This window comes from Globicephala melas, chromosome 9 (genome assembly GCF_963455315.2).
Source record: "Globicephala melas chromosome 9, mGloMel1.2, whole genome shotgun sequence".
NCBI classification, from domain to species: domain Eukaryota; kingdom Metazoa; phylum Chordata; class Mammalia; order Artiodactyla; family Delphinidae; genus Globicephala; species Globicephala melas.
This window is the reverse complement of record NC_083322.1, coordinates 37,368,624-37,393,669: the sequence shown is the minus strand read 5'-3', so window position 1 is coordinate 37,393,669 and position 25,046 is coordinate 37,368,624. Positions and strand designations below refer to the sequence as shown.

Here is a 25,046-nt window from a genome sequence, read left to right as displayed (position 1 = left end):
TGAAGCTCAGCAAGTGTTCTTCGCCTGCTTGCTTCACAGTCCTTGCCTTGCTTTGTATATATGGATTCTTCACTACCAACTAGATTTCACTTGTGTCCAGCATATCCCATCTGCAAGCTGCATTTTCCCTTTGGACATCTGCTCCCCAAGATGGCATTCAGACAAGAATTTATTCTTGACTCCACAGCCACGTGGGCAATTACTTGATTAGACACATTTCCAGTGCTTTAAGCACCCTTGCCAATGCATATATTGGCTAACTAGGAAAAAGGGTACCCGGGCCACTGAAGCCTCTTTTTCTTCTAGCCACATTTTAATGGTCAATGTTCCCTGCACACTGGAAATGTACAAGAGCTACCATAAACTGAATTTTCTGCTATGGGCCCAGCATTTGTAGCTTTAGCTCCTAAAGCATCTAATCTATTTTTTACTTATTCTAGCCTATTGTCTTACATTCCTTAGCCACCACTCACCTCATTTCCTACCAATCTATTATATCCTTACCTCCCTCCTTGGACTTTTTGGCCTGTAACTTGGTAATTCCCTTATTACGCTTGAACAGGTTTTGCTCACACCGCTTGTGACATCAAATGAGAAGTATTTTTCCTCCTGACACCAACCAATTGTAACACCTACTGGGTGTCCTACAATTCTGGTCAATTCTGACACTAAGTTCCTGGGGTTAATGTCAGGTTCCCCACAAAATGTTTTCACTTCAAATGCCAGTCACAAGTATCAAATTCCCGGGTTACCCACATTTCTGTCCAACTTGGCTACAAAGTCAGGGGGTTCCCACAATTGACTCTTACTGCAAGAGTCAACAATTCACCAGAACAGCTCATTAAACTCTGGAAAACGCTTTACATACTATTGCCAGCTTATTATAATGGATACAAACGGAGAGCCAGATGAAGAGGTACATACGGTGAGGTCCGAAAGGGTCCCAAGCACGAGGACTTACATCCCCTTGGAGAAGGGGTGTGCCACCCTCCTAGCATGTGGGTGTGTTCACCAAGTGCAAAGCTCTCTGAACCCTGTCATTTACGGGATTTTAGGGACGTTTCATTACACAAGCAAGATTGATTAAATCACCGGCCATTGGTGATCTACTCAATCTCCAGTCCCTCTCTCTCCAGTAGCCAGAGGTTGTTGGGTGGGGCTCAGAGTTCTAAGTTTCCAGTCAAGGGTTGCTGTCCTTTGACCAGCCCTATGCAAAAGCTAGATAGGGCCCATCAAGAGTTATTATTAGAACAAAAGATGTTCTTATCACTCTTACCACTCAGAAAATTCCAAGTGTTTTAGCAGCTCTGCCAGAAAGTGGAGACAAAGACCAATTCTCTCTCTCTAGTACCATAATACATTAACTCTTTCTTCCTTTTTCCATTTTTCCACAAACTACCTTGTAAGTAATAGCTCTCCACTGTGACCTAGCCCTTTAATGGCTCCTCTCACACTATCTCTTATAAGAAACTTCTCCCATTTCTCCTTCCCTTCCCTCTACCTTTCCCAAGTTTGTACCAGGTAACAGGCAAGATTTAGATCATTACACATTTTCAGTTAGACTTACTTTGTTGTCTGCTCTGCTCAGACTATCTGCTGTGTGTAAACTCTGCATGCTAGAAGTAGCTATTTAATTTTGCTCCTGACATTTTATGTAGGAAAGAATTGCTTACAGGTTCAGTGTGTCTAGAAAGACCATTCCTCTGGGAAGAACATATCTGTTGCTCAATGTTCATTGACTGTTTTATTTTTAAAATCCTCCCATCACCATTCCTGACTGCCAAGGGTACAACTTCACAGTCTAATGTTTACAAGTAGTGAAAATTAAAGCTTAGCCTCTGCCTACATAAAAAAAGTATCCCTACCTGAAGATACACAGTCCCCTCAGAATCTTTTTGCTCTGATTCTCTGTTCACATAAATGGGTTCTATATATGTAAACTTTTCCCAACAAGAAGACACCCAAAGATAGCCAAGAGATGCAAGATAGACAATTAAACTTCATTCTGAATTGAATCACCAATGTCTTTTATTGCCTTGTTCTCACATTTTCAAAATTTTCTCCTTTCAGTGATAATAACCTTGTTAAAAACTGACCTTCAGGATAGGGATCAGCAATTGATCAGTTTGCTAGCCCACTCTCCCATCCACCAACCAACGTATTTCATTTATTAGGATACAATTTTTAAAATATTCTGTCATCTCTGGAATCAGGATTTATTTTAGTCAATCACAGCATAGTTTAAGTAACAGTACCTTTTTCTTTCTTAGTGGTATATAAAAATAAGGATTCATCTTAGATTTGATAATAAGTTCCTCTCCCAGCAGCCTCTGGCTGACCACCAGAGATAACCCATGTAAAGCACTTAGCATTGGATATGGCATACAGGAAGTATTCAATAAATTTGCTGTGTTCATCATCATGTTTCTAAACAAATAACAGAAAATTTAAAAATAAACATAGATTAAGTTAGAGTTCTAATGCATTCTCCTTATTCAACTTTTTCTAAGTGCCTTTTGTTTATTTGTTTCTGTCCTAATTTTCTATACTTTGCATTTGTCTCCATGTGTGAGACGACTGAAAAAAAAAATCTGATGCAATTGCTAAAGGTTGTGCTAAATGATCTGGCTCAGAGTATCCAAGCCTGACAGATTAGGATCTTTTCATATCAAAGGACTTTAATATCCTTTGAGATCCTGTAAGATCCTTTCACTAGCTACCAAATCAAAAGACTATTTGGATAACAGACTATAAAAATATCTCACTAGATAACAGACTATAAGACAATTCCACAGTTAGGAGTCTTTGAAAATGGCTCAAACTTTTTTTAAAACTAAAAGTACCAAGTCATAATTTCAAATGATATGTTATTTTTCTTCCATACTCTCCTATACTTTGACATTTTTTTCTCTCTGTCTCCATACACAGTAACCTGAAATGTATTTCTACTTAAATCAGAGAGCAGTCAATTAAATTTAAAAATTGTAGCCCAATTTTGTTTGCCTGATCACACATTACTGGTACTCATTTTTACTTTATACTGTATCATACAGTCATTTCAGCAAAATTATTTTACTTCTTGTTAATGAATGTGCTAGTATAAGAAATATCCACATTTTAAAAGAAGCTCAGCATTGGTAATTATTAGAGAAATGCAAATGACAACCACGAGGTATCACCTCACACCAGTCAGAATGGCTATCATCAAAAAGTCTACAAATGATAAATGCTGGAGAGGGTGTGGAGAAAAGGGAACCCTCTTGCACTGCTGGTGGGAATGTAAATTGGTGAAGCCACTATGGAAAACAGTGTGGAAATTCCTTAGAAACCTAAAAATAGAGCTACCATATGACCCAGCAATCCCACTCCTGGGCATATACCTCAAAAAGATGAAAACTCTAACTCCAAAAGTTACATGCACCCCAATGTTCATAGCAGCACTATTTGCAATAGCCAAGACATAGAAACATCCCAAACGTCCATCAATAGATGATTGGCTTAAGAAGATGTGATATATATATACAATGGAATATTATTCAGCCATAAAAAAGGAATGAAATAATGCCATTTGCAGCAACATGGATGGACCTAGAGAATATCATAGTAAGTGAAGTCAGACAAAGACAAATATTATATGATATCACTTATATATGGAATCTAAAAAATAATGCAAATTAATCTATATACAGAACAGAAACAGAGTCACAGATACAGGAAAAAAACGTATGGTTACCATGGAGGAAAAGGAGGTAGAAAGGAATAAAGAAGGAGTATGGGATTAAGAGATACAAACTACTATACATAAAATAGGTAAGCAACAAGAATTTGCTGTATAGCACAGGGAACTACATTCAATATCTTGTAATAACCTATAATGGAAAAATAATCTGCAATTATATATTATATATATATATATAAAACTGAATCACTTTGCTGTATACCTGAAACTAACAAAATATTGTAAATCAACTATACTTCAATAAAAATGTTTAATAATATCCACATTTTAATGAAAAATACAGTACAGCTACAATATTTCTAAAAGAAAATAATACAGACAGTACAGTTTTATGGTATTTTATAGATGAAATTATACCTTTATTTTGCTGTTCATTTTAACCTTTCCCCTATTTAAAATAACTTAATTGAAAGCATGATATAATTTCACCTCTGGTATATCAAAAATACACAACCAACTGTGGTAACATTATTCTGTAACATTCCTAAATAAAACCTATTAAATAGTGATTCAATCTGGACCCAAGCCTGAACAATGTTATTCAACAAATTTACATAAACCATAATTCTAACTATTTAATGTTGATGTATCATGTAGCCCTAAGAATAGAGAAATATTGGTTAGCAAATTATTTGTATAAATACAATATAACTCAATATATAATGCCAGTCGTTATGTTTAAGGCTACAGAAAAAAAATTTTTTTTCAAATTACAAATCACATTTAATAGGCATATCCACAATGTCTACATATTATATATTCCTGCAGTCTTTTTCTACACATATATACCTTATTTTTCAATTATTGGGATTATGGCAACATCATGTAGCTTGCTTTTTTTTTAATTTCACAATTGAACAGCAGCAAATTTCCCTGAAGAGTATTCAAAAACATAGGAGTGCGTAGTACTGTAGTATTGCTGAAAAAAATCTGCATGTAAGTGGGCCCACCGGTTCAAACCTGTGTTGTTCAAAGGTCAACTGTAACTACAACAGTAAACAAGTCATTTAACCTTTATAGGCCATGGTGTTCAATTCAGAAATGGGTAATTTCTTAACAAGATTATCTATTAAGTCTGTTCAACTTAAAGATTCAATGATGACATGACCTCTATTTCCAGAATCCAGTTTTACACTCCCTGCTGCTGCACCTCCACCTTGGTGGTAATTCCCTTGCTCCCACCTTCCACCCTTGACCTTCTCCACCTTACCCCACTGTCCATTTAAAATGTTCCTATCCTGTTCTCTTTCAGGCTTTTCTATGTGATCAACCATCTATATATGTAGTCTGAATGACAGTAACTTTTAATGTACCTTCTTTGTGCTAAATTTACATTCAGGTACCTTGCATGGCTCAACGGAGAGGTATTAGTGACGTGGAACATTCAGGCACGGAGGCTTGGGGAAGAGCTCTCAGCCTATCTGCTTACATCTTTGGAAAGCATATGGCATGAGGCATGACTGCATTTCTACTCTGAAATAATATGTCTGTAGTAAACATTATTAATATCATTTTATAATTTTACAACTCTCATTTCCATAATGATCACCAGTAGAAATAACACAGACATTTTAGAGTCACACCAAAAAAAAAAAAAGTTATTCTGTTAAGTCCTTCTTAACACACATTTTATTAGTTTCAGGTATACAATATGATAATTCAATATTTGTATCTATTGTGAAATAATTACCATAATAATTCTAGTTAACATTCATCACCACCCGTAGTTAAAATATTTTTTCATGGGATGAGAACTTTTAAGATCTCTCCTAGCAACTTTCAAAATACAATACAGTACTATTAACTATAGTCACCGTGGTATACATTACATCCCCAGGACTTACTCATTTTATAAGTCTAAGTTTGTACCTTTTGACTACCTTCACCCACTTCACCAACACCCTACCCCCAGTCTCTGGCAACCACCTGTTCTCTGTATTTATGAGTTCAGTATTTTTTGTGTTTTGTTTTTTGGAGATTTCACATATAAGTGAGATCATACACTATTTGTCTTCCTCTGTCCAACTTATTTCACTTAGCATAATGCTCTCAAAGGCCATCCACATTGTCCAAAATGTCAAAAAAAAAAAAAGGTTCTGTTTTTATTTTTGTATTTTCTGCTTTCCTTGCGCTAGTCTAGTTTTTCTTAAATATTTACATAAATTTATGTAATAACTTCACTTTGGACTGAACAGATTTGCTTTTATTTTCTAAGGATTTGATGACATGTGTTGAGATTATCTCACTGAGATGCAATAAAATTTAGCTTATGTTCCAAATGTAATCCACCAAGTTATAACATGATTTAAAATGAAGTCAGTAAAATAAAATTTTCTAGTGAATATGTATAATTATTAAGGATAGGATCTTAAATATTTTCTGATTGCCTACCTGTGCTGAGAGTTATGGGGGAGCAAAAGCAGTTAAAACCAGTTTTCTGTCCCAACGAGTGTACATGCTGGTAAAATAGAGAGACCTGTGCTCACCTAACAATAACACAAGGTAGAATAAAATGGTTCTTTAAAGAAAAATAAATGAATTCTGTAGCGGCACAAAAGTTTTAGCATTAAACGATATACAGATAAATAGAGAGGATTAAAACTGTAGCTCCAATACCCTTCCAAATTTTAAGGTACTTCTTTGAGCAATAAATAAGGGAAAAATTACCCAACCATGTCCTTTCAAAGGTACACTGGAGATTATACTTCCTGTAGCACTTCTGTACAAATGAGCCCTGACTAGCAGTGGACCACTGCTTGCTGTTGAGGAGATTCCTCAAGTAACTGTGAAGACTAAAATGGAAAAACACCAGGCGAGGCACGGTCATACAGAGCAATTCAATTGGTAAAACATGGACTAGATAGCTACATACAAGGTCAGGTGGAAGGAACAACTTGGAATGCTATTAAGGAATAGAATTAGGAAAACTACAGTTTCGTTATTAAACCAACTTTTATTTAGAGCCTTTGTGCAAAACACTAGATCAGTGAATAAAATCCAGGAAACATGTACTCTGGGAGACTGTCTCCCATGTTATATATTCATGGTCTAAAAATAATAATAATAAATTCAGAGAGCAATCCTTCACTCACTCATCCTGTAAATGTCCCATGTATTCAAAACAAAACAAAGCAAAAGCCTTCTGCTCCGAAACGACCTTTATAAAACACCTCAGCTGGTATTCCTGGTCCCTAATATCAAGTGCTTTTCCATATCTATAGATTATTCACATAATGAAATGTAATCACCCTTTTCCTTAATATGTTTCTTTTATCACTTTTTTGGTCAAAAGCTTTAAAACTTCCGTATACTGCAAAATCAAACTGAAACTTCACAAGGTGGCATTCGAAACCCTCCATCTCTCTAAACATCCAATTTGTTTCCTGTTACCTTCCCAACAGGAATTTTCTGTTCCAACCCCAATGCCCTCCTGGTACTAAGCACATTATCTTCATTTACATCTATTGACATCTGTTTTTCTATGGTCATCTTAACACAACAAATCCTTTCCCTCCTACCCAAACTTTTTCCAGCTCAACTCGAGCACCATTCCTTCCAGAAAGTCCTCCTTGATCATCCAAATCCATACTACTTTCTTCCTTATTGTGTATCATTCATTTTGGTAATGAATCTTATGTTTTAAATTACTATCTGCTGTTTTCATACCAACTAGGTTAGATTTTTAAAGTCAGATGGTTTATCGTTTATTTATTTTGTACTTCCTAGGATATTTAGTATACCAGTTGTTGGATAGTAAGTATTCAAAATGTATGTGCTGTTTTAAATTCATCAATAAAATCATCTGGTCTAACAAATTTCTTTACACATGAAAAACAGGACAAAACAAAAACAGAAACAAAAACAGGACAAAAGTTAAATAGCTATTGCAAATCACAAAGAGTTTGAGAGCCAAGTCCGACAGCTAGAATTCTGTATTCAGGTTACCAAGAATCCTGCAGAGGGTCCCTAAAAGGGTACAAGGAAAGATCCCTTATTTTTCACATACTACTGTTAAAAGTTTGGATCCTATGATTTAAAAAGTAGCTTGAATTCAAAATGTGAAATTACCATAGTTAAATGTAAGGTAATATTTGGGCAAAATTAGCTGTTTTGAAGCCTTCTGAATGGTTTATGTTTTGTTTTTTTTAACCAGCATATTATTGTAAGGGCCATACCTGCAACAACTCCAAACACATATACTAATAAATATCAAATGACAGTGTAACATAGAAGGAGTTTTACCATGGAGGCATGACCTACCCATCATGTTTTGCTGTATCTCACAGTACTTTATCTACTTGACTAGAAAATAAAAGCCCACATAAATTCACACTAGTCAATCTAAAATACTTTGGAATAAAGGACATAAATTCATCTGAGAAGATAACCAGTACACAAAAAATCAGGTTCATGTGATACAATTAAAATTGGTTACCACAAAGAGCTGAAACATTAGGAGTGTTAGAAATTACAGAGAGCCTTAGGAGTATTAGGAGGTACTGAGAGCCTTTTAGCAAAAGAGGGCTTGCCCAACTGCTATTGTAATGACAATGAAAAATTTTATTTCTTAATGATCTCATCTGGAACACATTATATTTGACAGCATATAGATGCTGTCAAATATAATAGGCACATAAGGAATACCAATTATGACCGCCCTCGCCCACAAATAAAAAATGACTTTTGAGCACAACTCCATTTTTACTGCTTTTTGGAACTCTTTTTTCATTTAGGAATAATCTAGTACATACAACAGAGTTCATGGAAAACTCAAACACTTAACTATCTCAGTGAAGAGAGGTAGAAAGAAAGTCTATAAACTTCACTTCTGATCCATTTGAAAAAATTTAAATTTGGAGAGAAAAAATCAATTCATTCTTAAAGTCCCTACACACTAGAAATAAAGTTCATTCCACACTTCTGTATTTGACAAAGACAATAATATCAAATAGCAGCCCACGATTCCCGGAAGGAGTCATGTCAATTGCTATTTCTTAAATTAATTCAGTAACCTATAATAATGTGAGTTCCTTATACATAATGTCTATCAGTAGGCAATGCAAAAAATTCAGAATCACTTCTGGTGCCAAAACTCCAAAAAGATATGTCTAAGCAGTTCCTTAATTCCTACTTCACCTGTATCTGCTGCTTACTGCAGTATCAGAAAAATTAAAATTATACCAATGGGCTTCCCTGGTGGCGCAGTGGTTGAGAGTCCGCCTGCCGATGCAGGGGACACGGGTTCGTGCCCTGGTCTGGGAAGATCCCACATGCCACGGAGTGGCTGGGCCCGTGAGCCATGGCCGCTGAGCCTGCGCGTCCGGAGCCTGTGCTCCACAACGGAAGAGGCCACAACAATGAGAGGCCCGCGTAACGTAAAAAAAAAAAAAAATTATACCAGGTATAGCTTGCAAGAACTCCAATTCTACAAATTAAATGCAAGTTTAACCAAGATTTCTTATAATATCTTATCAGTCATGTTTCTAAGCTAAGACACTACAAGTCTGTGAAATTCCTTATACCAACTATAGTTTAGTGAGTTCGCATGTGCTTACACAGTTTGTTCTTTAGTTACTTAATAGGAAGTGTGCAACAATATTCTTTAAGACTCCAAAGGTCCTTAAAAATGGAAAATGCTCAAATTTAAAGGATTTATCTGTTATTTTCAAACTCTCTTCCTCTACTTTCACTATTTCTGAATATGTAGGTGCCCCAAACAAAAAGACTGGCTGAAAATTCAGGAACAGGAAACTCCAACCACATCATCTTAACAAATAACAGCACATATCAGAGTATACCACAAAAAAAAAATGTATTTGGAACAATGCACTAAAAATTTTGATTAGAGCTTCACACTCAAATGTCTAAAGAATTCTGAGCATTTTACATGATACTACCCCATACATTCTAGAGAATGATTAATAAAGTATAACATTAAAGAAATAGTATGTCTAAGACCAAAAGAGATTAAAATATTTCATATTTATATTTTTACATTAGTTATTTATCCAATTACAAATGTAAGTTAAATTAAGGTAAACATAAATTGTAACCTAAACACATTCTTTGAATTTTCCTTCTACATCAGTGTCTTCCTTCCAATCTCCCTGGCTCTACGTGTTATACTACCCCAGGGCCCCGCTAAGTGAAAAGCTAAGATCTCTTCTCTTTCTCTATTCACTATCTGACTCAGAGATCAGCAAACTACTTCCTGCAGGCCAAATCCAACTTACCACCAATTTTTATAAATAATGATTTATTACAACACAGCCACACCCATTTGTTTAACTATTGTCACAGTATTTACCAATACCAGAGCAGAGTTTAATGACTGCAACAAAGACAACATGGTGCATCTGAACACCTGTCAAGAGGAACTCACTCAGATCCACGACTTTGTATGTGTACCCTGAGAGCTCCTCAAACTCTATCTTCAGTCTGGACCCAGACTTGCATTCCAACTTTTCAGACCAATCTACTCTCATATTTCTAATAGGCAAGCAAATGTAATATGTCTAAAGCTGGAAATTTGATTTCTACCCACCCCCACCTGCTCCTATGCCTTTCAGGTCTCAACACACTCATCAGCATTCATCCAATTGCTCGGGCCAAAGTCTTCAGAATCATCTTTGATTCCTCTCTTTCTCTCACATTTTTCTCACATCCTTATCCCAACCACCAAAAATATTATATTCTCAAAATATACTCAGAATCCGGACACTTCTTGCCCACTCCAATGCTATCACTCTAACTCAAGCCACAACCATTTCTCACCTGGACCATTACAATAGCTCCTGACCGGCTCCTTACTGCTGCTCTCAGCCCCTTACATTCTATTTTCACAAAGCATCTGGAGTGATCATGGAATTCCACTGCTGAAAATACTTCAAAGGCCACACAGGGTATAACCATCAAAGCCCTTCAGGATCTGGCTCCTTTGGTTTCTCCACATGGGCCTCCTTACTGTCAAGCATGGTCCTGCCCAGTTTCTTTGCACTTACTGTTCTCTCTGAAAAATTCTTCCCTCCAGATACCAAGTTGGCATGCTTCCGCATTTTATTCAGGTCTCTGCTCAAATACTACTTTAAGCTAGAGACTACCTTCCTCAGTCACTCTCTCTGAATTAGTGACTCCTGTCAACTCTATATCCCTGTAGTTAGATGCCTTGGGAAACAGACTCCAAGACTGTGAGATTTGCATGCATTTAGAGGAACACTTTCAGGAACAACATCTGGAAGGGAGTGAAGAAAGTAGGACAGGTAGACAGAGAAGTTGAACTGCAATGCAGTTGTAACGGAGGCTTCGGTCAAAGCCACTGGAACCTTGAATGGGAACGGCCTTCAGAATTTCCCAACTGAGGCAAGAACCTGAGAGGTCTTTGAGTCCACATACTGGTGCATTATGAGATGCAGGGTACTTCCAGACAGAGGGAATAATTTTGTGTAAGACACATGAGAACATGCTTTAGGGAAATTAGGGGAATGTAATACTACATTACACAGTGACAAAACACCTATAATTAAAAAGAAAATAACAAGTGTTGACAAGGATGTGGAGAAACTAGAACCCTCATAAATTCCTGGTAGAAATGTAAAATGGTACTACAGCTGCACTGGAAAACATTTTAATAGTTTCTTTAAAAGTTCAACATAAACTTATCACACAATCCAGCAATCACACATCTAGGAATCTACCAAAACAAACAAAAATATATGTTTATGAAAAGACTGGTAAAGAATATTTATAGCAGCATTTTATAATACCTAAAAACTGCAAATAAACCAAAGGTCCATCAAATGGCGAATAAATTTTAAACATGGACTACATCCATACAAGGAATACTATTCAGCAATAAAAAGGAATGAAATACTGGTATCTGCTACAATATGGATGAGCCCCAAGAACATTATGTTCAGTAAAAGAAGCCAGACACAAAAGACAATTTACGATTCCATTTAAATGAAATGTCCATTAAGGGCAGAAAGCAGATTGTTGGTTGCCTGGAGCTGGGGGTAGGAAAGAGGAGTGACTGCAAATAGGCATGAGGAATATTTTGGCGTTCATGGAAATGTTCTAAAACTGGATTGTGGTGATGGCTACACAACTCTCAGAATTCATGAAATATCATTGTTTTCCACACTTAGCATGCGTGAATTTTATGGGATGTAAAGGAAAAGGACAAAAAAGATTGTTGGCTAAGTAATTCTTAAATTAACTAAAGTAATAGTGTAAGGATGGTAGTAGCTAATACTCACTGAGTTTGCTAGGGGTCAAAAATTGTTCTACGAACTTCACTTGTGTTAACTCATTTAATTTCTACTACAATCCCATTAAGCAGGACCTATTTCACCCTCATTTCAGAGATGAGGTAACTGAGGCTCAGGGAAATTTAAGTAACATGCTCATACCACAGAAGAAAATATATTAATTGACTCATACTCATAAAAATAAATCATTCTACCTTACAATGCTAAGTAACAGCCTTTAGCTAACTTACCAGCAAAACCAGAAAACAGCACAATATGTACAAAATGTGTATAAACATGGTAAGTTTACCATAAACAGCACATTTAAGACGGTCCAATAAGTGACCATGTTGCAACACTTCTAATTATCTCCACTAGCCATTGAAACCAGTAATGAATATGTCATTATAGGACTGTTTGGTCAGTAACTGGTACATATTCAGTGAGAGAATTATTGTAAACAAATACAAAGAACACCTATGATCTTGTCTACTGAATCAATATGTTCATACATATACAGAAATATCACTATAGTTCATGTAAATACAACTTTATTCTCTAAGAGTCAGGCATAAACATACACAAACACACACTGAGTCACATACACTCTATAATAAAAATTCTAGTGCAATGTGTCACAAAACTGAAGGCATATCATTGCTCCTTTAACTGAAAAGTACGAGACGAGATGACAGTGTGTTTTATCTTTTTCATACGAAAGTTTAGTTATAAATTTCACAATGCAGTAAACGTGAATGGAAAACTTGGGGACAATAACTTCTTGTGCATCTTCCAGTAAAACATTCTCAAATTTAGAGACAGCTCTAGATAAGAAAGCTGATAAATGAACTACCTTGTATGTAGTTAGTAGTTTTTTTAATTAAAGCACCTCGTATAAATGATCACCAAGCCCATATATTTGACAATTTAATTTTCCAGCCACACAATCCTCAGAATGTGGAAGAAATAGGATGTGTAACTAAAACCAAATTCGCCTTCAATACCTTTCCAAGCCGAGACAAAAATCCACGTCAGCTTTCTGTCTAAATGATATATTGATGAAAGCTAGAATAAAAATGGTGCTTAAAAATGTGCCATTTATAACTGAGAATAAATGTTTCTAAGGGCTGACAAGCTTCAGTCAGTTAAATTGCTTTTACGTGGAAATATTTTTCCCAAAATGTTTTCTCTAGTATTTTTAATAGAAAAATTTGTAATTAATGTTCCTAATAATTAAACAACTCTTTCTGTGTATTGGCTATACAAATTAGTAATGTGAATATATAAAGCATTCATTTAAAGCTGAAGAAACCATCCCATAAGAAAAATGTAATTCCTATCTTTAATTCTCTTAGAGTGTAACATCTCTGCCTAGAAAGCTATGCATCAATAATAAATTTATCATTCAATATGGATATCAGCCCATAGCTAAAAATTTGCAGATCTATATAACCAAGCACATTAAGTAGTCCTCCTGGGCAACATATAACCATGAGTAACTCTCATAATTCAACACACACTATGGTAAGAAACATTACAACAGCATGTGTTCATTTTGAGTCCCAATCCAATTTTATAAGAACCTGTAGATGCTGTCAATGTAATGAATTAAACAACCAATGTGCACTAAAACGGTTGGGGGTGGGGGCAGGAATGACCTAAAGTGTATCTTAACCTCTATAAAACCTCTGTTGGTATTATTTTAAGATATTGGTATAACTTTCATTAAATAATCTTTTGGTATCTATAAAAATTCTTCGAAATCTCTGAAAATAATATACCACAAAAGCTTCCTTCTGAAAGCAACCAGATTCAATAATCAGGTTTGGAGCAACTACATTTACCACAATGAATTTAAGTGGGAAAAGTAACTATGCTGGACTGCTACAAGATTGCTCTCCCAATTCCGTATATAACTAGAAAAGTGAGCAAAATATATAAAGCTATTTCAAATATTGAACAAAAGGCAATACAGGCCTGCGAAATAACAGAAAGGAAACAAATGAGGTGCTAAGACTGCCCATATTTTATCCTAAAGGCAAAGTCCAATCTGTGGTATAGGATGGGGAACCCAAAAAGAACTCAGAGACTGCCTAAGTTAAACAAAAGTTACTCTTTGGGGAGGCTGAAATAGCCAGAATTTGTGGGTCTGGTAAAAAAAAAAAAGAAAAAAAAAAGGTGTGGGGAGCGTTGCAAAAAAAAAAAAAAAAAAAAAGCTGCAGTAATTGGCATTAATCCTGACAGGCTTTGAGTACCCATCTGTGCTGAATAGGGTGAAACTCCAAGAGGCCAAGTGAAGAAAAACAAGAAAGGAAAGAGCAATTTCAGGGGAGCTGTAAACTTAACAATTTCCAGAATGTAGAGACCTTGTTTATAACCAGGGCATTCTGTAAAGACTCTAGAAAGCTCTATCACTCTTAGTAGTGAGGCTAAACTAGCTCTAGAGTAAATAGTACCATAGATCATGGAAATATAAAAAGCATGAAAATGAGCCTCAAAATGATTAAACTGATCTGTAAATAAAGGTTAAACCTTATTTAAAGGAAACCATAAAATTCAGCTAAAAAATATAAATCCTAATACTCATTACCTATCTAAAAAAAAAAGAAACAGGCAAAAGGCAGGAAAACGTTACCTATAACCAGGAGAAACATCGGTCAATAAAGATAGATTCAGAATTAACAGATAAACTTAACATAAAAGGAATTTAAAATAGCTATTAAAATAGGCTTGATAAGATTAAAGACTCAAAGGAAAATAATAAGAGAGGGAAGATACCAACACAAACCAGATTAAATGTCTAAAGGTAAAAAATATAGTATTTGACATAAACATTTCACAGGATGGGATTATCAGCAATTAAGCACTGAAGAAAAAAAATTATCAGGGAACTGAAGACATAGCAATATAAATTGTCTTAATCAAATATGAAGGGAAAAAAAGGCAAAGACGTGAATACAGCCTCCGTAAAATGTGAGACAGTATCAATTAGCTAACGTTTGTGTAATTAAGAGTCCTAAAAGGAGAAGGAAAAGAGGGTTAAAAATATTTTAAAGAAACCATGCCCAAAAATGTTCTAAATTTAATAAAAACCATCTACCTACAAATCCAAGAAGTTCAAAGCCCAGGCAGAATAATTATAAAGGGAAAAAAAAAAAAAACCCACAAGGTATGTTATAACCAAATTGCTAAAAGCCAGTAATAGAAAACCTTAAAAGCAGCCAGGAAAATATAAAGATACATTACGTACATAGGAACAAAGATAAAAATACCACAGACATGATGTCAGGAACTATGCAAGCCAGAGGAAATGGAATGCCATTTTTAAAATGCTAAAAAAAAAAAAAAATTAATGAAACTAAAATTCTATATCCAGCCCAAATGTCTCTCAAAAATAAACAAAAAATAAAGGCAGATATGTTGTTGTCAGCATACCTATATTTTTAGGAAACACTGAAAGAAGTTCTTCAAGTAAAAGAAAAATAATACCAAGATAGAAACTTGCATCTGCATAAAGGCATAAAGAACAGTGGAAAGAATATAAGTGTAATAAACCTAAGACTTTTTCCTAATTTTTAATCTCTTTAAAAGATAATTGACTGTGTGTAGCAAAAATAATGTATTGTGGAGTTTATACACATGTAGAAGTAAAATGTATGACCATAATAGCACAAAAGATGGAAGGGACTACTGGAAGTATACTAATGTAAGATAATTATAAGTGAAAAGGCATAAAATTATTTGAAAGTATACTATGAAGTGTTACTAATACATACCATACATAAGGTATTGATGTACTAATATATATTAATCCATGATGTAAACTTCAAAGTAACCACTAAAAAAGTAACAATATATAGCAATATAATAGTGGAGATAAAATGGCACATAAAATGTACTCTATTGTCTCAAAAGGCTGCAAGAAAAGACAAAATTACAAACACCAAAAACATAGACAAAGAGAAAAAAACAAACAGCAGTATGGCAGATTTAAGCAGTTACCTTATACAGAAACCTAAACCAGCCTCTCTAGCAGGGCTCCCCAAAAGAATTAAGCCCTAATGTCCTAAGTCATTTATTGTATGCAGTAAATTAACTTCTCCTCTCTGCACCTACAGTGGGACTTGCTTTGTCCCACACTCAGGAAAATTGGGAAAATATCCATTCAAACCATTTTCTGTAGGTACTCCTCCCGCAGAAGTCTAGCTGAGTGAGGCTAGTATGTATTCAATTTAAAGGCACAGATTGTCAGATTGTAAATAAAACAAAACCAAATATATGCTAAGTTAAATAAAATGAGCCCCAATACATGCTAAGTTAAACCCAAATTAATTATAAAAACAGACGTTAAAAAATGATTTTTTTAAGATTTATCATGCAAACACTAACCATAAAAAAGCTTAAGTAGCTACATAAAGATGGAAGTAGATTTGAGAACAAGTGATATTACCAAGGATAAAGATGGGTATTTTATTATGACAAAAGAGTTAATTCATCAAGAATACTTAACAATCCTTAATGTATATGCAGCTAATAACAGAGTATCAGGACACATGAAGCAACAACTAACAGAACTAAATGTGAAATAAACAAACTTACAGTAATACCTGGAGATTAACACACTTCTCACAGTAATTCACAGAACAAAAAGACCAAAAAAATCAGTAGGTATACAGGATACTTGATTAGCACCATCAACACACTTGACCTAATTTACATTTGTAGAATACTCCATCCAGTGATGGCAGAGTACACATAATTTTCCAGTGCGTGTGACAAGTTAACCAGGAGACATCACATGACAGGCCCGAATAGAAAAGGTCCAGTAAATTTTAAAATGTTGAAATCACTCAATACTTTCTTTGATCACAGTGGAATTAAACTAGAAATCAAGAAAAATTAAAGAAAAAGAGAAGCCTGAAATATTTGGAAACCAAACAGTATGCTTAAATAACCAATGGAGAAAAGAAGACAATCACAAGGGAAATTTTTGAATATCTTGAAGTGAATGAAAATGAAAACACAACCTATCAAAATTTGTGGGAGAAGCTAAAGTAGTGCTCAGAGCAGTGCTTCACAGAATGTGCTACACATTAGAATCCACTAGGGAGTTTTTAAATATCCCATTGTACACCATATATATTTCAACAATTAAATCATAGTGTCTGGGGTTGGGAAAAAGCCATTAGTATACTTTAAAGACTCTTAGATCATTTTCATTTACAACAAAACTTCAGAGACACTAGTTTAGAGGAAAATTTGTAGCTTTAAAAGACATATTTCTACCTTAAGAAATTAGAGAAAGCAAAGCAACTTAAAAACAAAGTACATAGAAAAGAGGAAATTGTTTTTAGAAGAGTAAATAATCAAAGACATTGAAAACAGACAAACCAAAGATGTTTTTTAAAAGAAAAAAAATTTTAAGTGATAAACTACTAGCTAGAATGACTCAGGGAATAAAAGAAGGAAGACACAAATTATGAATACCAGAAATAAAAAAGGATTCATTCTACAGATGCTTCAGATATTAAAACAATAAGGGAATATTAAGAATAATTTTAATCCGATATCCTTGATAACAGATTAAATGGATAAATTGCTTGACAGATGCAAAGTACAAAACTAACTCAAAAAGAAGCCCATCATCAATCTCAAAAATTGAATTTATAACTAAATGTCTTCTCAGAAAGAAGATTCCAGGACCAGATGGCTTCACTGGCAAATTCTATGAAACATTTAAGGAAGAATTGAGACAAATCCCATACAAACTTGTTCAAAAAGAGGAAGAAGGAATACTTCCCTACTTTATGAAGCTATCAAACCTCCAAAACCAAATGGACATTACAGAAGAAGAAAATGATAGACCAATATAGCTTATGGATACAAAGATCTTTAACAAAATATTACCAAATCAAATCTAGCAATATAGTTGATTCTTGAACAACATAGGTTTGAACTGCCCAGGTCCACTTAAACGCAGACTTCTTTTTCAAGAGTAAATATTACACTACTGTAAGATTCGAGTTATTGAATCTAAAGATGCAGAACTGGGGATACAGAGGAACCAGGGAGACAGAGGGCCAACTATAAATTATATTTGGATTTTCAACTACTCAGAGGATCAGTGTCCTTAACTCCTGCATTGTTTAAGGGTCAACTATATATAAAAAGGAATATTAACACATACATGTGGAATCTGAAAAAATTGGTATAGACGATCTCATTTACAAAGCAGAAATAGAGACTGACGTAGAGAACAAAGTATGGATATCAAGGGGGAAAGGGGGGGTGGGATGAATTGGGAGATTGGGATTGATATATATACACTATTGATACTGTGTATAAAATAGATAACTAACGAGAACCTACCGTATAGCACAGGGAACTCTACTCAATGCTCTGTGGTGACCTAAATGAGAAGGAAATCCAAAAAAGAGGGAATATATGTATACGTATAGCTGATTCACTTTGCTGTACAGTAGAAACTAACACAGTATTGTAAAGCAACTATACTCCAATAAAAAAATTTTTTTAAATGCTATTACATCAAGTATGGCTTATGCAGGAATGCAAGATTCCTTTAACATTTAAAAATCTAATTAATGTAACACCATATTAACAGATTAAAAGACAAAACCTTATGACTATCTTGATATTGTAGAAAAGCATGTGACAACATTCAATACTCACTCCTGATTTAAACAAACAAACAAAAAACTCTCAGCAAAGTAGAAACAGAAAGTGTGTCGGTTATCAACTTCTTGCTTGTCAGCTCCAAACTGTCCTTCTACCCTTCACTGTCCTTTGTGATACTGAAGTTGGACCTTGTATCTTTTCATCTTTGCCAGTAGCCATAACATTAAGCTTTATTGGTAGACGGTGCTAGAGGAACACTGCTCGAGTAAAGGACTTCTCTTGCTGGTTCCAGTATGCTTTATTTTCTTCTTGCTCACGTGGCAGCCACTAGCATAGGGGCACCCAGTGGCACTCACTCCCCAGCAGCTTTCAGCCACACCCCCATAAGCCCACTGCAGCAAGTTCCACCAGCACCCCAGGTAGTTTCCCCAGCAAGTCTCACAGATGTCCCCAAACAGCAGTCTCCCAGAGAGTTTCAGTAGCACCCCATGAGCATCTTCCCAGTGGATACTGTCCACTCCTCAGGGATTGGCTCACCTCCACACACATCACAGGAGCAAGAGAATAAAGCACACTGAAACCAGAAAGAGAGGCCCCTTCCTCCTTACCCAAAGGAGGCCTCCCAGGGAGTTTCAGTGACACCTCTACAGGCTAATTCCAAGCAAGTCTCAATAGGACCTAGAGGGCGGCTTACTGGATTAAGCAAATGGTGGTACGTCCATACAATGGAGTATTATTCAATAATAAAAAGATATAAGCTATCAAGCCACAGAAAGACATGGAGGGACATTAAAAGCCTATTAAGTGAAAGAAGCCAGTCTGAAAAGGCTATTTATTTTGTGATCCCACCTATATGACATTCTGGAAAAGCAATACTATTAGAGATAGCAAGAAGACCAGAGATTGCCAGAGCTTCAGGGGAGGGAGAAGGGAATGATGAACAGGTAGAGCAGAGGGGATTCTTAGGGAGGTGAAACTATTCTGTTTGGTACTGTAATGGTAGATACATGATAGTATGCATCTGTCAAAACCCATAGGACAATACGAGGAGTAAACCCTAATGTAAACTATGGACTTGAGTATTGGTTCAATTTTAATAAATATACTACACTAATGCAAAATAAGAATGATAAGGGAAACTGTGTAGAGGGAGAGGGGGTATATGGGAACTCTGTACTTTATGGTCCATTCTCCTGTAAACCTAAAGCTGCTCTTAAAAATATAGTCTATTGGGCTTCCCTGGTGGCGCAGTGGTTGAGAGTCCGCCTGCCGATGCAGGGGACACGGGTTTGTGCCCCGGTCCGGGAAGAGCCTGCGCGTCTGGAGCCTGTGCTCCGCAACGGGAGAGGCCACAACGGTGAGAGGCCCGTGTACTGCAAAAAAAAAAAAAAAAAGAAAGAAAGAAAAAATATATATATAGTCTACTATTTTTTTTGATGTGTTATCTTTATTTTGTATTTCATGGTAATTTTTAAAACATATACTGATACACTTTAAAATTGTCACCTAACTTCTGTGTGGTCAGCAGTATTCTAAGATGGCCTCCATCTTAGAGGATTCCTACTCCCTGGTGTACACAGTCTATCCCTTGAGTATGGGCAGGACTGTAAATATGGTCAATTCCCTGTATTAGATGACATTTTATGATAGAGGTAAAAGGATTTTACAGATGTAATTAAAATTACAAAGTAGTTGACTTTAAGTCTGTCAAAAGGAGATTATTCTGGGCTAATCAAGTGAGCTCTCAGAAGGGACTAGGCCTTTCCTGAAGTAAGAGCCTCAAAGAGGCTCTCCTGTTGGCCTGAAAGGAAAGGGCCTCATGAGGGGGTCATGTAGCAAGGCCCTAAGAGGGCCTCTAAAGACTGAGAGCAGTCTCCAGTCAAAAGCTAGCAAAAAAATTAGGACCTCAGACAACCCCAAGAAATTGAATTATGCCAACAACAACACAAATATGCAAGAAGACCCCATGAGACCTCAGCCCAGGTAAGATCTTGATCTCACCTTGTGAGATCCTGAGCACAGAATCCAGCTATACTGGACCCATACTCTTGACCCATGGAAACTGACATCCCTCATTTATGTTTTTTAAGCCACCAAGTTTGTGGGAACTTGTTATTTAGGGATGGAAAATTGATACAGCCTGTTACTCACACACTGACAAAACACCAAAGTCAACAAATTAGACTAAAAGAAGTCATTTGAGGCTTTTGTTTACTCTGAAAAATGAACTTAATTGTACAGTCATAAAAATGTAAATTACTTTATTTTGCATGTAGCTGGCATTTGACATTTTGAAAAGCCAAATTATAACTGGCATATATGACACAACCACAGCCTCTTAAAAAAAATCCACAACCAAGAAAATATGTGACAACAAATCCAACAGGAAGCAACTTCTTAAGATGCTACTGAGAATTCTGTAAATGGTAACCAAGTGATAATTGTTTAAAAACAGACAGGTTCTGACCCAAAAAAAATGCCAAGAGAAAAGTTTTAAAACTCTGCAAATAAAACATGTCATGAGTCCTGGGTTTCTGAATAGAAATTTACCATAAGCAAAGTCAATGTTCATGTCTATGTACCAATCTCTAGAACAGAAAAGTGAGGCCCAGCATAGTGGAACAAAAGATTAAAAACAATGAGCCCTTACAAGATGATGCAACACATCTTATATCACAGAATTTAAAATTCTGGTGAAGCTCACCATTTTTTTAAAAAACTCTATATTCACTGATATGAAAGAGAATATAAAAAATTTAATATCTGGAGATTTTTATGACTTTCCTTTTATGATTGGTGGATAAGAAGGATGTTTGATTTAATTGTTTACTTTCTTACCAAATTATAGTTTAAAAGATTATCAGTCTCATAGATCAAGTTTTATCTTTCTTCCAGCTTTATCATTCTATGATTCATCAGACTAAATTCAGAGCATTTGCATTAGACTATCTTATTAACATTAAAAAATAATTTTAAAGGAGGTTGGTTTAGCACAAAACAGTGTGTAAAAAATTAATGAATGGGAATGGGACTGAGGGTAAAAATTGAAATACTGGTCATATTTCATTTCAACCTGAAGAGTATTGAATAACTAACTATAAACAAGAGTTTTTATGGTCAAGGTTTAGAACTGATTAAGAAAAATTACCTAAGGACTTAGTTTCAATTGTATTTGAAAGTTATTCTACATATCACTGTTAATCAATTATACTTCAATTTGAAATTTATTTTAATTTATTTAAAGTTATTCTAATGGATGAATGGAGAAACAAAATGTGGAATATCTACAAAATAGAATATTATTCAACCTTAAAAAGAATTAAAACACTAATACATGCTACAATACGGATGAGCCTTGAAAACATCATGCTAAAATGTGAAAGAAGCCAAGAAACAAAGGTCCATGTGTTGTATTATTTCATTTATATGAAATATTTGCAATGGTTATATCCATTCTGGATATGGGAGACTCCTTTGGTGATGATGAAAATGTTTTGGAACTTAACAGAGGTGACACAACATTGTGAATGCCAATGAATTTTATACTTTAAAAGAGTTAACTTTATATTACGTGAATTTTACCTCAACTAAAAAAAGTCAATCTACTAAATCTAAATATTAATTACAATTATAACATATAAATGTACAGAAAATATCTAATCCCAATTTCTATCAACCCTCAGCTGTTCAAATAAAAGTCACTAGCACATGAACAGAAAATCATTAAATATCCCACTTCAGTACACATTGAAACTTTATACACAAATTTTGAAAGGTCACCTGTACCACTGCAGCAACAATTACAAAAATGCTAGATCCTGTGGTAGGCATATAATAAATAAAATTTGCAAAATCTCAGAAACTTACAGGTAATGATACACCATAGAGGTAGTTCACATAATTCTACTGAACAATAGTCATGCTTTCTCTTTTTTCTACCAATTTAAATATTCATAAATTACTGTCAAATGCCAAGTCATAGCAAGACAAGATCTAGCCCAAATCTTGGAATCTGGTTTGGGGCACCTGGATTAGCAAACTAATCAGTCAAATGTAATATTAAGCATGTCAACCAAACATTCCACTTTCCCTTTGTCTTTGGAAATGCTCCATTGGATTTCCAAAGAGAAAAATAAAAGACAATACTTCATACAAAACGTTTTAACCCCTGCTTGGAAAACACACATTTTAACACATAATTTAATATTTTAATAAGACTGGTTCAAGATAATTTTCCAGCAAGACTCAAAATATCCCCACCATAAGAAACACTTTAAAGTTGTTTTTCAGTTTAATTTAAATAGATCTTCAAATATAAATCTTCTCTATAAATATAAGAATTGCCTGCTTTGCTCAGTAGGCAACAGCATATATAATAAAGAATTTAGGTTACAATGGAGGTTTATACCTAAATAAACTAAGTAAAGCAGAATATGATATAATACATAGTATCTTCAAGGGAATTACATAAGCACTAATTTTACATAAAACAATAAAAAAGATGCTAGACCTATACTGTCCAATATAGTAGCCATTAATCACAAATACCTCTTCAACTTTAAAGTAATTAAAATTACATAAAATTAAACATTCAAAATTGTTTCAAGATGGCAAAGTAGAAGGACATGCACTCACTCCCTCTTGTGAGACCACCGAAACCACAAATAACTGCTGAACAATCACTGACAGGAAGACACTGGAAGTCACCAAAAAAGATACCCCACATCCAAAGACAAAGAAAAAGGCACAGTGAGATGGTAGGAGGGGCGCAATCACAATAAAATCAAATCCCATAACTGCTGGGTGGGTGACTCACAAACTGGAGAACACTTATACCACAGAAGGCCACCCACTGCAGTGAAGGTTCTGAGTCCCACGTCAGGTTTCCCAACCTGGTGGTCCAGCAACAGGAGGAAGAACTCGCAGAGAATCAGACTTTGAAGGCTAGAGGGATTTGACTGCAGGACGTCGAGAGGACTGAGGGAAAGAGAAACTCCACTCTTGGAGGGCACACACAAAGTAGTGTGCACATCAGAACCCAGGGGAAGGAGCAGTGACCCTACAGGAGACTGAACCAGACCTACCTGCTAGCTAGTGTTGCAGGGTCTCCTGCAGAGGCGAGGGGTGGCTGTGGCTCACCACAGGAACAAGGACACTGGCAACAGAAGTTCTGGGAAGTATTCCTTGGCGTGAGCCCTCCCAGAGTCTGCCACTAGCCCCACCAAAGAGTGATATAGGCTCCAGTGCTGGGTCGCCTCAGGCCAGACAACCAACAGGGAGCAAACCCAGGCCCACCTATAAGCAGACAAGCAGCTTAAAGATTTACTGAGCTCTGCCCACTAGAGCAACACCCAGCTCTACCCACCACCAGTCCCCACCATCAGGAAGCTTGCACAAGCTACTTAGATAGCCTCATCCACCGGAGGGCAGACAGTAGAAGCAAGAACTACAATCCTGCACCCTGTGGGAAAAAACACATTCACAGAAGGAGTGACAAAATGAAAAGGCAGAGGATTATGTACCAGACGAAGGAAAAAGATAAAACCCCAGAAAAACAACTAAATGAAGTGGAGGTAGGTAACTTTCCAGAAAAAGAATTCAGAATAATAATAGTGAAGATGATCCAGGACCTCGGAAAAAGAATGGAGACAAATATTGAGAAGATGCAAGAAATGTTTAACAAAGACCTAGAAGAATTAAAGACCAAACAAACAGAGATGAACAATATAATAACTGAAAAGAAAACTACATTAGAAGGAATCAATAGCAGAATAACTGAGGCAGAGGAACGGATAAGTGACCTAGAAGACAGAATGATGGAATTCACTGCTGCGGGACAGAATAAAGAAAAAAGAATGAAAAGAAATGAAGACAGCCTAAGAGACCTCTGGGACAACATTAAATGCAACAACATTCACATTATAGGGGTCCCAGAAAGAAAAGAGAGAAAGGACCCAAGAAAATGTCTGAAGAGATTATAGTCGAAAACTTCCCTAACAAGGGAAACAGCAACCCAAGTCCTGGAAGCACAGAGAGTCCCATAAAGGATAAACCCAAGCGGAAACACGCCAAGAAACATAGTAATCAAATTGACAAAAATTAAAGACAAAGAAAAATTATTGAAAGCAACAAGGGAAAAATGACTAATAACATACAAGGCAACCCCAATAAGGTTAAAAGCTGATTGCTCAGCAGAAACTCTACAAGCCAGAAGGGAGTAGAACGATACACTTAAAGTGATGAAAGGGAAGAACCTACAACCAAGATTACTCTACCCAGCAAGGATCTCATTCAGATTCGACAGAAAATCAAAAGACTTACAGACAAGCAAAAGCTAAGACAACTCAGCACCACCAAACCAGCTCTACAACAAATGCTAAAGGAACTTCTCTAAGTGGAAAACACAAGAGAAGAAAAACACGAAC

The 25,046-nt window shown here is 35.7% G+C and overlaps 1 protein-coding gene across 2 annotated transcripts in view; it reads right to left on the bottom strand.

The window, feature by feature from the left end:
- IMMP2L (inner mitochondrial membrane peptidase subunit 2) overlaps positions 1 to 25,046 on the bottom strand; it is a 909,720-nt gene that overhangs the window by 739,002 nt on the left and 145,672 nt on the right. Inside the window, exon 5 of one of the 2 annotated variants that reach the window (XM_060305399.1) lies at positions 18,363 to 18,394. The exons of the other annotated variant lie outside the window; for it this stretch is intronic. Coding sequence (XP_060161382.1) covers positions 18,373 to 18,394 — 22 coding nt within the window. The 3' untranslated portion in view covers positions 18,363 to 18,372. Of the gene's footprint in view, positions 1 to 18,362; positions 18,395 to 25,046 lie in introns of those variants that run through there. 2 annotated transcript variants of the gene reach the window in all.